Source organism: Lolium perenne, chromosome 7 (genome assembly GCF_019359855.2).
Source record: "Lolium perenne isolate Kyuss_39 chromosome 7, Kyuss_2.0, whole genome shotgun sequence".
NCBI lineage: Eukaryota > Viridiplantae > Streptophyta > Magnoliopsida > Poales > Poaceae > Lolium > Lolium perenne.
The window spans coordinates 268928700-268943479 of NC_067250.2; the positions used below are offsets into that span (position 1 = coordinate 268928700).

The following is a 14780-nucleotide window of genomic DNA, read 5'->3' on the forward strand; positions in this document are numbered from 1 at the left end:
TCACGCAAAAAATGATAAACCATCACCGATTTGTTGTATCCATTACTTTTCACGCAAAAAATGATAGACCATCATCGATTTTCTTGTAGCCATTACTATTAACGGTAAAAATGATAAACGAACCAATATATCTATCTCTGTATTTGAAGTTTGGAAGGGTTCACCATCTAGTTATGTTAACTTTCGAGGTTTTGACCTGAAAACAAATGGGTATTATAAAGGGAAATAAAAGTTCAAAAAAATGTAAAAACGAAACAATCTACCTATCTTTGTATAGAAGATCGTCTGTATGATTTTTGAGGTCATTTAGAGAAGGTAGAAAAAAATCCCTTTTGAGAAGGTCGAAAAAACCTAACTTGTTACAAAAGCTGGTTTCAGTGAAACCTAACCAAATTTGGCATACATTATGCCATATCTATAACAACAAGGAATATCTAAAAGAGAAAGTTTCACAAAATTTGAAATTTATGGCGAAAATGATGCCATACATGATGCTGTTTTTCGAGGTTTTGACCTGAAAATCAATTGGATATTATAAAGGGAAATAAAAAGTTCGAAAAATATAAAAACGAAACAATCTATCTATCTATGTATAGAAGATCAGCTGTATGAAATTTTAGGTCATTTAGAGGAGGTAGAATAAATCACCTTGTTAGAAAAGCTGGTTTCAGTGAGACGAAACGGCATGCGTTTAAGCAAAGTGATTTTTTCGAACATCTCCAAATGATCCCAAATTTGCCATACATGATGCCATACGTGTTACAACAAGGAACCCTATCTAAAAAGTGTCAAAAAAGTTTGCCCAACCGTATAGCTCTATCAAAAAGAACCTCACCATGGCGCTAGTATAATTTTGGGCTTAGTTACAAACTTTCGTTACCTAACCTTCAACACGAAACTTGTTTCAAATCACTTTTGGCGTACAAGAAACAAATCCCTCCTTGATTCGAGCACCACAGCCTCCAAACTTTGCTGATGCCGATATCGGCATGGTCAGATCGGCTATGCTCGACGCCACTGCTAGGTCACCGTCGGGATGCACCCTCAATCCCTTCCCCTCATTCGATCACTGACACACCAGAGATACCGCCGAGGCCAATGCCGAACGTACATGCTGATGCCAATGCCGAACATGCATCCACGCCGATGTGGGCACGGCCATGCCGCCCCGCTATGCTGGACGCCACAGACCACCGCGAGGTCTTTCCCTTCGCCACCACACTCTTCTAGCACCCATCTATACACGCCAGAAAGGAGAGACACTAGTTTTCTCTACATTACTCGCGTTCGTGTCGGACACGGTCAGTCAAAGTTTTGAGGTAGTCGTCGATGTCGTCGACCATTTCTTCTCTTCTTTGCTTGGTTAAACGCGTCTAGTTCATATCTATCTAATGCGTATGGTCTCGCCTCATGCAGTTCTTTGTGGACGTCGATCTCATCTCGGCACCCCGCATGCCACCTCCTCCGTGCCATCGCTGTAGAGCTCCGTTTAAAAATCTATTCCTACCCGTGTATTGCCCCTTGTATCAGCGCCATGGCCCACTTATCATTCGATATACCGAAGCCCCACTCGTGCGTGTTTTGGTCAGGGATACAGCGGTGCTTACGGTCAAACAAAGATGAATGGTCTGACGTGTCTTTGCGGGCTCTACGTGGCCCCACTAGTCAGAAGATAACGGTCAACCGTCGGGCAACCGGCCTTACAACATCTGTGATGGTTTCAGACAAGGTCTTGGGGAAAACTGAGGAAAAACTAAGGAGCTGGGGAAAACTGAGCACAACTAAGGAACCGAGGGCACGAAAATAGAAATCCCTAAAAAATATGAACCTTTGCTTGAATACCAAGATGGAGACGCAACCGATGAACCAAAGATGCCAAATGAGTCAACTTCTACATCGACGGGGGTGGAAACATTGAAGGTGAGTAGAAGGAAACATATTGCTTGATCCTAGAACCTAATTAGCAATCCCATTATCATTAGATGTAGCTTTGGATATATTTTAGTTTGCTAATTGTTTTTTCTGGATTTTTATTTGCTTAGACTTACCTCATTTTACCGAGGAGGTTTTGAAGATCTTTTGTATGAACCGAAGTTGTAATTATATAGTCATGCTTTGGACTTACGATGTTTTTGCTAAACACCACTTCAAGCGATGTAATACTAGTGTAACAGTGTTTGATTAGTGTTATGCCAATGATTTGCGTACTTCATACAATGTTATGCTCGGTCACCACAACGGCGTGCTATGGAGGGGATGATGTCGCAGCGCACTAGTATCTTCGAGTTCCGCCTCCGCCTGATAAAGTTTAACCTGGTGCGGCTTTGTCGGGGAACTTGCGTGTTTTGTGTTGTATTTCTAACCGGAGTTGGGATTATATCTAGAGCTGATATCGAGCTTTTCTTGTAACGCTTTTTATTTCTCTTTTTAAGGATGTTCTTGTAAGAGTTGATTTTAGATAATATATGGTCTTAGACCTTTTCCAAAAAAAAAGAGTAACTCCCTTCGACCCAAAATAAATATTGATGGCTTAGTACAAACTAGCATAATACCCGTGCGTTGCTACGGGTAGAACTAAGAGCATCTCCAACCACGTCCCCCAAAGCGTTCCCCAACAGCGCTGAATTTAGCGTTTGGCGGGGCGTTTTCTTCGTGCCGCGTTTGGAGACATCCCCCAAACAGAATTTGAGATTTTTAAAATTTAATAGAAAAGAGTTGAATTCATTCAAACTTGCTATATAGTACATAGATTCGAATGAAATTGGATGAAATTAAACCTAAACCCTAATAGTACTTGCGGCGGCTAGAGGGGTCGTACTACTGGTGGAAGTTATACATGTCATCGACGATGACGTCCTGCTTGCCACTCTCGTCGTGTTCGTCGATGGGCTCTTCCTTCACCACGCTGCTTGGCCCAGCTTCGCCGCCATCGGTGAGGTCGACGAGCGACATCCCAGCGTCGTGGATGGACATGGCGATCGCCGCGTCGAGGTCGCCCCTCCAGACGTCCTTGTCGTGCAATGACGCCATGCACGCTGCGCGCAAGCCAGGGGAGTCCTTGGGGTCGTCGCTGCTGGAGATGAGGCGCTGCTGCCGCTTGTACTCCGCCAACTGCGCGGGGCCTTTGAGGCTTCCTTGCCATCATGCTCCTCCTTCACCTCCGGCTTCGGGACGAGGAGGGCGCTGTTGGCACGCCTTTGCTGCAGCTGCGCTGGTTCACAGATGTTGACGCTATTGCCGCCTCGCCTCCGAATGGCGGGCGGCGTCGCGTACTCCGGCTCTTCCTTCACCTCGCGCTTTGGCACGCAGTAGGGCGTGGCGCGGTGTGAAGAAGGCGTCGATCGCGCCGGCCCCGAGGAAGAACAGTTCGAGGAGGACGAACTCCTCGGCTGCCAGCGCGCTGCAGGCGAAGGAGATGGTGGCGGCGAATGCGGTATCTCCAACCTTGGGGCGCCGTTCTGGATGCCGTCGATGACGTGCTCGAGGGTTCGCCCGGGAACACCCTAGAAGCGGAGGCGCCCCTCCCTGTTCTAGGTGTTCACCCGACCGATGAGGCCGTCACTGTTGTTCATCTCGACGTCGTGTTGCGCCTGGAAGTAATCCGGCCACCAGTCGTCGTTACCGGTGGGGGCCCAGGTCGGATTGGCTCGCTCCTCTGCGGTGAGGCAAGCCCGCGGGGTCCTGATCTCGTCCCTCCATCGCTTGGTTCCCGCCGGTGGCAGCGGCGGGACACCGACCCTGTTGACGGCCATTCTCCAGCTGCCGCTGCTTGGCAGGCGCATGTCCGGCGGGACGGGGTACGTCGTGCGGTGCAGCGCCCACGCCTCCACCACCGTGAGACTGCGGCGACTGAAGCCGTTCGCCGCGATGTTCTTACGGGAGGACGACATTGCGAGCACCGAGGGAGGGGGTGCGGCGAGAGGAAGTGGTCGTGGTGAGATTGGAATGGGGAAGGAAGGAGGGGAGCTCTTATTGTATAGCAGCGGCAAGCGAGGTGGCAAGGGGCGTTGGCCGTAATAAACGTCGGCGCAGATGGCCACGCGGCCATGCACGACGAGACGCGTTACTGCGTCGCTTGGGAAAGTTGGGCGTCATTAACGTCGCTTGACCAGGGTAGGTGACGGGGTTTTAGACTTTCGTGTCCCGGACGCGTCGGGCCCGCCACTCCCCGCCTCACTTTTCGTTGTGTCCGGCGTACCTGGAGCGTCCCCCGTGGACCAGGGACAGACTCGAGGCACCGAACACCGTATTGGCCGCGCCGGACGGAAAGAACCTTTAGGCGCGCGGCTGGAAACGAAAATTTATCCGGCACCCCCTGGTCAAGCGGCTGGAGAAGATGCTCTAACAAATGTAGAACGCAATGTTCTTATACTTCAAATTAAAGTATGTTTATGTCAAAATCGTAGCTCCCAAATTAAACCATCCTAACACTAAATTTGTTCGTTGCCAAACTAATTTGTCTATCTCCCAAATTAAAAAATGTTCACGTGAAACTGCTTCGTAATTAAACCATCACAATGCATGATCGGGAGGCCTCGCCGGGTTAGTCAATTAATATTCTAGTCGGATCGGGTTTCTGTCCTCGGCCGCGAGCCAAAGCCTTCGTGAGGCCGGTTTTCTTTACGTAACGTGTGTGCGTGCTGTGTTTTTTTCCAAGATTGGATATGACTAACGTCCGCGTGCACGTTTTTTCTTCCGGTCTTTCTTTCCGATCGACGAAACGTCCCACAGTTTTCCTTCTAGTCTTCCTTTTCGATCGACGCGAAGCTAAGGAGGACGTACCACGCTCGTATCCAAATTTAATAGTAAAGAAGATATATATAGACTAGCAGAATACCCGTGCGTTGCTACGGGTTATAAAAAACAATGTTGTAGTCCCACAATATTTGAATTCAAGCATAGCAAATATTCAAATAAGTATGTATCATTCTAAATACATTAGTGCCAGATCATCAGATTAAATAACATACCCCATTCGTCCATAAAAAATGTGCTAACTTTGTCAAAACCTTTTTGTATCTATATATATGGTTGAATGCACGTGCGTTGCTATGGTTCTCTGAAAAAAATCTTCACGTCATAAATGTAAACAAAATACACATGGAAATCCACATGTATAGAAAGATATAGTCAAGTATGGTTACTTATGCACTCCCTAAGAATCTCTCCTGATACTATATTTAGAGGCAATATAATTTAGACTAAAAATGATGTGCATGGTCAAGACTCATCACCATCGCCACAGTCCAGAACAAAAACAAAAATATGTTTAGACAAACATTATAGCCAGAAGAGGACATCTAAAAAAATATAGGAATATTTAACCATGCAAAACATTTTATTTCAATCCACGGAGAAGCACTCACATGGTAGGTACAGATGGAAGGACCTAAAAGAAACATATTCTTGGCAGATAAGATGATCGAGTAATCTGTGTGATGCACGAGATTGCTTGAAGTAACCTTTGTAGTTTATCCTGTACCATATGCTGACTCTTTTATTTGTTTATTACTTTGGAATCCACATTGAGCTGGTCATAGTGGAGTTGTAGCTATACTTTATACTGTGCAACTCGTGTATATACACTGCTACGAGCAACTCACCAGCGTGTACATCCTCTCCCTCTCCTCTTGCCCCTCAATGTGTGTGGAAGAGCCGAAGCAGCAGAAATGGCATGAGGCTGCCGACGGTCCTCCACCACCTGATGTGCAGCCCGCTGTGCCGTCATGGCCGACTTTGAGCGTATGCTGGACGCGTCCATCATGTACCTCAATCTCAAGAGCCAAAGTTGTCGTCAGTCGACGCCACCCACGAGTATATAAAAATGCACGATGTACTTCTCTCTCTCCTCCCGTTCCTGCCCGCGACAGACGAACCGGCGCCGCCCCGAAACGATTAGTCGCGGCTCACTCTCCCTCCTCCCATTGCCGCTGGCGAATATCCGATAAGCCAGCGCCGCCCCGGACCGATTACTCGCGTCCAGACCCTTTGTCTATGGGTGCTGCTAGCCTGCTGCAGTGCTGCTACCAGATGATGAAGCAAAACAACTACCATATGCATGCTACTTAATCGTCAGGGAGGCTGCTTGTGACTAAAACAATCCATTAACAGGGGAGCTCCTATATATCTGATAATACAGAACAGAGAACGCTAGGATTTGAGGCCGTTGGTCTTCAGGATAGCTAGGATTTCTCTAGCTAAGTAGGAGTAGGACTCTTATTCTACTCGTTTTGTAACAACGGAGGCGACATCTCCCATAAGGACGAATCAATTCGTGGCGGCGGTGGCGAGTACGAAGGAAACCTAGACGTACAGATACGAAGGTTTAGCGGAGTTGATCTTCTTTCGCGTTTGTTCGTTTCCTTCCTTTTATATCGCCACGTGTTGCGTGTTGATCACCACGTTGATTGGTAGTCGTATCGGATTGTGACGGGGATAAAGGAAACCCACCAAGGCATCGCAACCTACGACGTGCGGTTTTTTAACGATGGGTTAGAAAAAACCGGTTGCAACCCGACGGCAGATTGATGTGGTTTTTTTGACGGACGAAACTTTGTTTGGTTTTTTTGACCTACCAACACCACCGATCCGTAACTTATTAGTAGAGATATAGATTATGTTGGGCCTAGAAATAACACGTTTTGGCCCGTTTGTGACACCAGGCGGTCACCTGTTGCAATTTAATAGTAAGATTATATGTTAGATTAGTACAAAATCTCTAACACGAGGAACTAATGAACATGTTCTTCGGAAATCGTCTAAATTAAAAAGCTGCAACATTAAGTAGGACCTTTTGAAAACACACGCGAATGCCTATAGCTGGGCCTGAGGCCCTCAGCCCACGGCTTCGTCATTTTGGCGCGATACCCGAGGAACCAAGTAACCAACCAAAGCCGTTCGCCATTTACTCCGCTGTGGACTTCGGTCAGTCCCACTCCCCTGCCAAATCTCTCACCAATGTCTGCTCCAATCCCCTCCGATTCGGGAGTTCCGGCCACCACGGAGATGGAGGTCGCGGCGGCTGGAGGCGGAGACGGCGCAGTGACCATGCCGCCGCCGGCGCCCACCTGCCCGGTCTGTATGGAGCCTTGGACCTGCAACGGCGACCACCGCATCTGGTGAGGGAGACTGTCTCGTCTGTGTTTACGTTTGCCCTTGGTGTTTACCGCTGAGTTAGCTGCTCCATATCTTGTGCTCAAGTTTAGAATATGGCCTGCTTATGCCCGCGCTATTCACCGAGAAAATATGTGCGATTTCTTAGTGCGCGCGTGTGCGTGTTAGGTTCCTAGTTAATTGGTACGCAATTAGTATCTCCCCATGATGTGGCTGGAAATTGTTCATCGTAGAATGTACAGTAGTGTTGATCAGACCCTGATGCATCCATTTACTTCAGTTAGTTCAGTTATTAGTAGTCTGAAGTCTGAACCCATTGGGGTTAATTTGTTTAGACATTTTTTGGTTCAGGTAGCGATTTTTCAGTTACATTCTGTTATCATCTAGGCGGGCGAGGACGCAGTCTGTGCGATCCATCATCATAGGAGGGCCACGGTGCACGCCCCGATCATTAGATGACACTATCCTGCTGGGGTAAAACACCAAGTCCAAATCTCTGAATAAATAGCAAGGAAGAACAGAAAAGCAGTAATGTTTTACACTGCGCGAAAAAAGCATCCGTCTCTCGTTAGCTTTCATTTCGTCAGTGAATTCAGAGAGAGAGAGAGAGAAACAACAAATAGTGCAGTGTCTTTTACAATGCACCAATTGCTGCCAGTGTTAGTGTGTTACCAATCCTCTATTTATAAGTGAGAGCTGCTTGTTTCCTGGTAAGAAATGGGTTGAGGTTTAATATTGTTAGGACTTGTATTTAATTTTGCAACCTTCACTAGGCTATGGGCTATCTGCACAGCAGTAATGCTTTCTGTCTCAATTTCTGGTCACAAATTCAAAGGTCTGGTGAAGATTTTTTTTCCAATGCACCAACTTTGCGGCCAATGTTCCCGGCATTTTATTTTATTTATTTGCATTTTTTCTTGTGTCCCCGTTAGAGGCAGGTTGTTTTTTAGTAAAAGTTAAGACTTACATTTAATTGTGCAACCATTCACTAGGTTACAAGTTATCCATAACATAAGCACTAATAAATTGGTTACCAATTCCTTTCGTCACAATATCAACTACGTAGAAGTTTTCGGGTGATTATCAGTAGGAGTGGTGATCACAAAAGGATAAGAGAGGTTGCAGTTTTAGAGGTGCCAAGGAGGTGGCAGTGGGTGGTAGCAAAGTGGAGGCTGTTGATGGAGGTGCTTATCGCATCTTATGATGATACCAACCAATATTTTTATTTCTTTTTTGAGGCATAACTATGTTTATTTTTTCATAAAAGATCCGTGTGTGCACTTGTTGTGTCTGAACTCTGAACTATGGGGCTGGTGATTTTCTTTTACCATTGATCATCTCCTATCTGCCACAGTTGCATTCCTTGCGGACATGTGTATGGCAGGTCGTGCCTAGTGAAATGGCTGGATCGTTGCGGCGATGACACTGCGAAGGTACCATGCATGAATTTTTGTGTATACATGCCGTACTTGAGTTTAAACTGGAACTTATCCCTATTTTTTTCCCAGTGCCCTCAGTGCGGTGAACAATTTGAAGACAAGCTTATTATAAACCTCTACGCACCAGGAAATCTGTGGGACGGTTGCTGCCGCTTAGAGGTTATGTCTTTTGCTTCTGGTGTACTTGTATATAAGTGCCAAATTATGAATCATTGCTTTTTAGGCATCTTGATCGATAGGAACAACATAAATTTTTCCAGTTAAAATAAATAAATATATGTAACTTACCAATGTTAGAGAAAACCCATCAAAACAGTAGAGACAATGGTTGTTTCTCTTATATCTAAACCATCAAATGCTTGCCCTCACATTACATGCTGGGTTGTCTTTTTTATTTTCTCTTCATTCACCTGACCAACAATCTGATGTGGTATAGGTAGCAGACAGATAATACACACACTGTCAGAGATAACCATACACAGCATTAATGGAATCGATTGACCTGCTTGTGTTGATACATGCTCATGTAGTCGAGTCATATAGCTGTCCTGTTTTTTCATCAGTGGTCAGACGTCTAATAATTGGAAGTGTTGATTACTTACACGTGAATCAATGGAAATTAAAAAGTAAGGTCATTATCTATATTGTCAAAGAGGTTTCTTTAATGATGCATGCTGAATTGCTTATTACATCTCACAATTTTTTCTCAAACAACCCACGGTTGCAGGAATTAAAAGCCCATTACAAGTCTAAGATTCATGAGATGAATAGACATTGGGAAACTGCGATGGCTGAGTACATGGAAAAATCTCTATCCGATACTAAGAAGTTGAGGGCAGATTTGGTCAGACAATGTACAGAACTGAAGGAACAAACTTCTAAGGAGATTGCAGAATTTCATGACAAGACAAGGGTAGAAATAGAGTCTTTGCATGGTCAGGTGTTGCAAATGGTAGATCAGATAGTGAGAATGTGGAACGAACAAAACACAACGGCTAACGCTAATTTGGCGACAATGAAGGAGCAGATGAAGAAGATGGCTGAAGAAGAGAATGCAACGGCAACGGAACTGATAGATTTCGTTGAGCGGAGTTCCCCTCGACTGTCACTGTTTTCCAACCCGCATGCTCCTGCATCTGCCTTTGCTCCTGGTCCCCTGGATTCTCAGAACAACACAGGGTGGCGCAGGAGTCACTCTGATCAACTGCCACCAATTCCAGTACTGGCTTGTCCTACTGATGCTGCGAAGGGGCCACACGGAGGGACCTGATATGCATACTGATAGAATCCGTGGAGCAGACATGGCCATCCACTCTGATCCAATTCCTGAACTTGCCGATGCTGATGGATGGTTATAGCTCTTTATCTTCTCCTGCGTATTGTACTCTAGATCTAATTGTTGCTGCTGGCTTGTTCATCTCTTCTCATTGTCAACATCACTAATCATGTGGAACTCAATGCAGTAGGTTCACTACTTATAATGAATATGCGTCTCACCCTATCAAACCTATATTTTACCGATGATCTTGTCTTTCTAATGGAGGTTGATTGCCCCTCAATGCCTGTTTCAACTAGTTAAGTTGCAGCAAACTAGTAATTTTTCCACACCGGCAGCACAACTGAGGCCATGTTAAACTATTTTCCAAGTAATGCACACCAGAAAAAGACCATGTGAAATGGAGCATTGCTGTGGGTAGTGCCGCTGCCCAACGCCGAGACATCGCTGCCTTTCGTGCGCCTGGGGGTCCGATGAGCCGCCATTGTTGTTGGTAAAGTAGGCAACCTGAGGGCTGAAGTGGGAACATGACGCAGGCGATTATTTTTTGTAGAAGATGCAGAACCTTGCTCCGGCCATCACCGGAGTTTCCGGTTCTGACTTTCGCAGCGCCAAGGGCGCGTTTGGTTGCCTGCATTCCCTTGCCTCGCATCGGCCAGTAATTTTCCGGCCCGTTTGGTTGCCTGGGCCGAACCGCCTTCTTGCATGAACCGTTTCTCAAAGCAGTGTCGGACCAGTCCTGGAGGAACGCCCGGTTCGGCAGTTTTCAGCAGTGTAGGCAAATCTCCACGCTCGCTGATGCAAAATGAAATCTTCGGCGCACGGGCGGAGACGAGAATGGAGATGATGGGAGCTGTGGCGCGCATCGGTGAAAAGCGAAAATGGGGGCGGGAAGGATTCCGTCACCTCCCGCCGCGCCCCATGGCCTATTTCTACCCCCTCCTCCACTGTCCCCCCAAATTTCGAGCTCCTCCTCCCGTCGGCAAGACAGTAAGAGGCGCACGCATCTCCGGTCGACGATGGTTGCAGCGGCGGTGGCGGCGGCGGCGAGTACATCTGGGCTGCTTCATCTACTTCCTGGTCCAGCGCATCTTCCCCTCCGGCGATGACTATAAGCCATCCCTTATCCCCGTACCGCGGTAATGTTTAGATCTAGGTTAGGAGTAGTCAGATCTTGCCTAGGGTTTGGTCTTGTAGCAGGGGTTAGTTCGGATTGTCGTGACCTATCATGATCTAGCTACGATTCGACATTTCCATATGCTACTGCCATGATCTAGCCTAGGGTTTGTTCTTGTAGCAGGGGTTAGTCCAAAATGTGCTCACCTACCATTATCTTGCAATGATTTGTGCTATTCACTTATGCACTTTCCCTATTCACCGTTGCAATAAACTGCTTGTCTGATTTAGGATGATTGTTGGTATGGTTTGTGCTATTTATAGTTGCAATGAACTGCTGGTCTGATTTAGGTTGTACTACGATGTGTGTAGGACTCTTTCTGCGATGACTTTAGCCAGGCGCTTGTCTGCGTTGGGGACTCTCAGATCCCTTCGTAATTTCCCGATTCACAGCCCACATATGAGTCCAAGGTCACCCCTCTGCCTGTGTCTAACCTAGTGGCTCAGGTAGCGGAAGAGTTGGCGGCTAGGCTGGCCACCACTAAGAAGAACAAGAACCGCAGGGAAGCGGAGAGGGCCTTGAAGACCGGGCAGGAAATGAATGCCACCATGAAATGGCTTCCATTCATGTCCATCTTCCGTGTTGGAGAAGATGTGCAGCTTGATCTAGGGCAGAGTGAGAACTGACAAAGGATTCAAGGAAGTCCATCTCAATTATGTGGCGAAGAGCCTAGCTAACCACTGTGGTGTGACCGTCTGCTCCACTTAGGTGTACAACCACCTGAGAAAGTGGAGGCAGAGGTGGCTCACCATTAGCAGGCTCCGCGATCTAAGCGGTGCTCAGTGGTGCGAGGACACCAAATGCATCGTCCTTGAGGGTGAGCACTACTGCGGGCACGTCGCGGTGAGCACCTCACTAATTCAGTCCTCCTCACTAACTTTTGTGATCAGCCACGAGCGGAACTAACATCACTGTCCCTTCGTATCGTAGGATCACCCAAAGGACGCAGAGTTCCTGAATGTGCCCGTCGTCAACTACGACGAGATGCATACCATCTTCTCATTCGGCCTCGCCACCGGAAAGTACGCCATGGGATCCACTGAGCCCCTGGGCTCGGCTGCAGCAAATCCTGCACCTGAAAATGCTGACACCCAGGAGTCCAACACGGTCAACCTCGATGCTGACAAGCCCGGCGACGCGCCTGAGAAGCCAACCGCCGGCAAGAGGAAGATAGGTGCCTTCGTCGACAACGAGATGGTGGCCTTCACCAACATTACTGTTACTGTGAAGGACGTCGCACAGGCCATTAGGAACAACAAGCCCACAGACATGCACCCTGACCTGTGCAATGCGGCCATGGACATGCTTGGCTTCGCCGAGGATGATCTGATGGCCGCCCTCAGCCACCTCGTCGACCACAAGGCCCAGGGATTCAGCTTCGTCGGCATGACCGAGCCACACCGCATCCTCTGGCTGAGGAACTACCTTGGCAAGTACCACAACAAGGTGTAGTGGTGCCCTTGAGGGGGTGGTTCCGGGATGCATGCATGGATATGGTGATGATGATGATGATGATGATGATGATGTATATTCTGGCAGTAGCTAGGATGACAAACATTTGATGGCCCCCTTTTGTAAGTATGATGAGGTGGTATATACTAACCCCTCAGGTGATGGTGAACTTTGCGGTGTTAGGATCAGACACCCACTTTTGTTGTGGTGGTAGGACGACACCATGGTAGTGTAGGATGAACTTCTGATCGACTTTTGGAATGATCATGCATGCCCCTGTTAGTTTAAGATTTGTTGTCAACACTTGTCTTGTTCAATTGCTCTTTTCTGAATTGCTTCATTGTGATCGCTAACTTCTTCTTATGCCATGCTAGTGGTATGTGCTGTTTCGCGGGCAGGTTCGAGGAATCTACAGCTTATGGAGAGTCTGTCAAGATCAGGTCAATGGCTACTCCAACAACAGCTACTGAGGATATGCAACATTGGAGGAGGCACAACAAGAGTACCTCACCTTCCTGGAAGAGGAGCTCCTGGAAGATCAGACCATCGATGATGCAGTGCCACTGCCGCCGGAGGAAGTACATGCTCTACAAGGAGCACCGCCGGAGGTACGTCCCAGCCGAGTCAAAGATTACATCATCGTCTTCCTCATTGTGGTGATCGTGAGGATCGTGTTCTTCTGAGTGGTCTATGATCTTATGTAATATGCCATGACATGGTAATCTCATCTTATTTGAATTGTGGTAAGGATATGGAACTGTGATTTCAGCAACCAAACAGCTGATTCATGTTTTCCTGCGTGCAAGATGGGCTGGAAACGGGCAACGAAACGATGGAGCATAGGTTCCTTCTCCGGCGCGCAAAAGGCCGCATAGGCTATCAAACGATCCGCTAAAAATGGCTCATGGTCCATTCGTGACGCGCAATGGCTCCCATCTTACTGGCACAGTCATGCAAGAATTCAGCCCAGGGCAACCAAACGTGCCCCAAGTGACTGACCAAGAACACAATTTCCAGTGTGGAGACAGATAGAAAAGTTGAATTAAACATTTTTTTTTTCAAGGACCGGCAACCAAAACACAGTATTGAGAAAGATAGAAAGTTGAATTAAACGTTTTTTTTCAAACTTGTCATTTTTCGTCAAGACACAGAAATGTATTTTTTATTTACAGACAAAGCAATATGGACCAGCCACCCACTCCCGCTACAACTAGATCAAAGAAACTACTCCTCTACTAGGCCCGCTGTTCTTCTTCCTACATGTGCTAGCTTCCAGTGTCAGAGGTCCTCGTTAGCGAGTGAGACCAGCTGCTCCAGATGAGTGCTTTATCTGTCAAAGCTTCGTGCATTTTGTTCCAACAATCCAACCACATTCTTCTCATTCTTGCAATAGCTCTGGCGGCCAATTCTTTTCTCCCAGAAGTTTGATGACGGTTCTCGAGAGACAGCCATGAACAGATTGAAACTGCATTGGGGCAGCGTCCGCGAGACCGCGACACCTTTATCCTGGCAGAATTTGTATCAGAACTTCATTTGTCAGCAGTCACACATTTCTCACATTAATCACTAGAGGCACCAATTTTTCGACAAAGAAAATATATTAATATCATGAAGATAACAATACACACAACTTCTGCAACGTGCACTAGAGTTGTTAGCATAAAACCACCACATTCCCAGCTAAATGTCCATTTTAGTATCATTTTATGTTTCGGGAGAAAAAATCACTATATTTTGCTGAGATTTTCGCAAAAAAACACTAAACCGGTATTAAACACGAATTGATAGTCATTCTAGCATGGAAGGCCCACACGTAAGGCTGACGTGGCAATATTAACAAGCCAGCCCATATTAAAAAACAAAAAATCTCATTAAAACGAAAAAAATAAAAAAATATCTCTATCCCTCGCCGGAGACCACGGGCGGGGCTGCTACCCATCCCTTTGCCGGGGCGGCTGCGGCCGGAGCACAGCGGCGGTGGCCGGCCTGCCTTGCCCAAGCATGGCGGCGGCGGCCGAAGCACAGCGGCCTGCCTCGCAGGAGCACGTCGGCGGTGGCAGCGGCGGGCGGCCTGGGTCGAGCATGGTGGCAGCGGCCTGCCTCGCAGGAGCACCGTGGCGGCGGCGACCGGAGCACGGTGGTGGCGGCCCGAGCACAGCGGAGCCGCCTCTCAAGCCTCAGGAGTCGGCCCCGCCGCCTCAATCTTGACGATGACGGCCGCCGGTCGGAGCCACGAATGGGTGCTGGCGAGCACGGCGAGGCGCGCGGCGGCGAACGGGCATGGCTCGGCGGCTGCGTGCGGGTTCGGAGGTCGTCTTCCCCA

At 47.6% G+C, this 14780-nt stretch overlaps 1 protein-coding gene across 1 annotated transcript; it reads left to right on the plus strand.

Annotated features, from left to right (window-relative positions):
* The first annotated feature begins 6867 nt into the window (after positions 1–6867).
* On the plus strand, positions 6868–10073 carry LOC139829908 (uncharacterized). The gene is made up of 4 exons (XM_051343360.2): positions 6868–7118; positions 8468–8546; positions 8622–8711; positions 9280–10073. Exons 1-4 carry the CDS (start codon positions 6958–6960, stop codon positions 9820–9822), a joined length of 873 nt encoding a protein of 290 aa, XP_051199320.2. The 5' UTR covers positions 6868–6957; the 3' UTR covers positions 9823–10073.
* The last annotated feature ends 4707 nt before the right edge of the window (positions 10074–14780 follow it).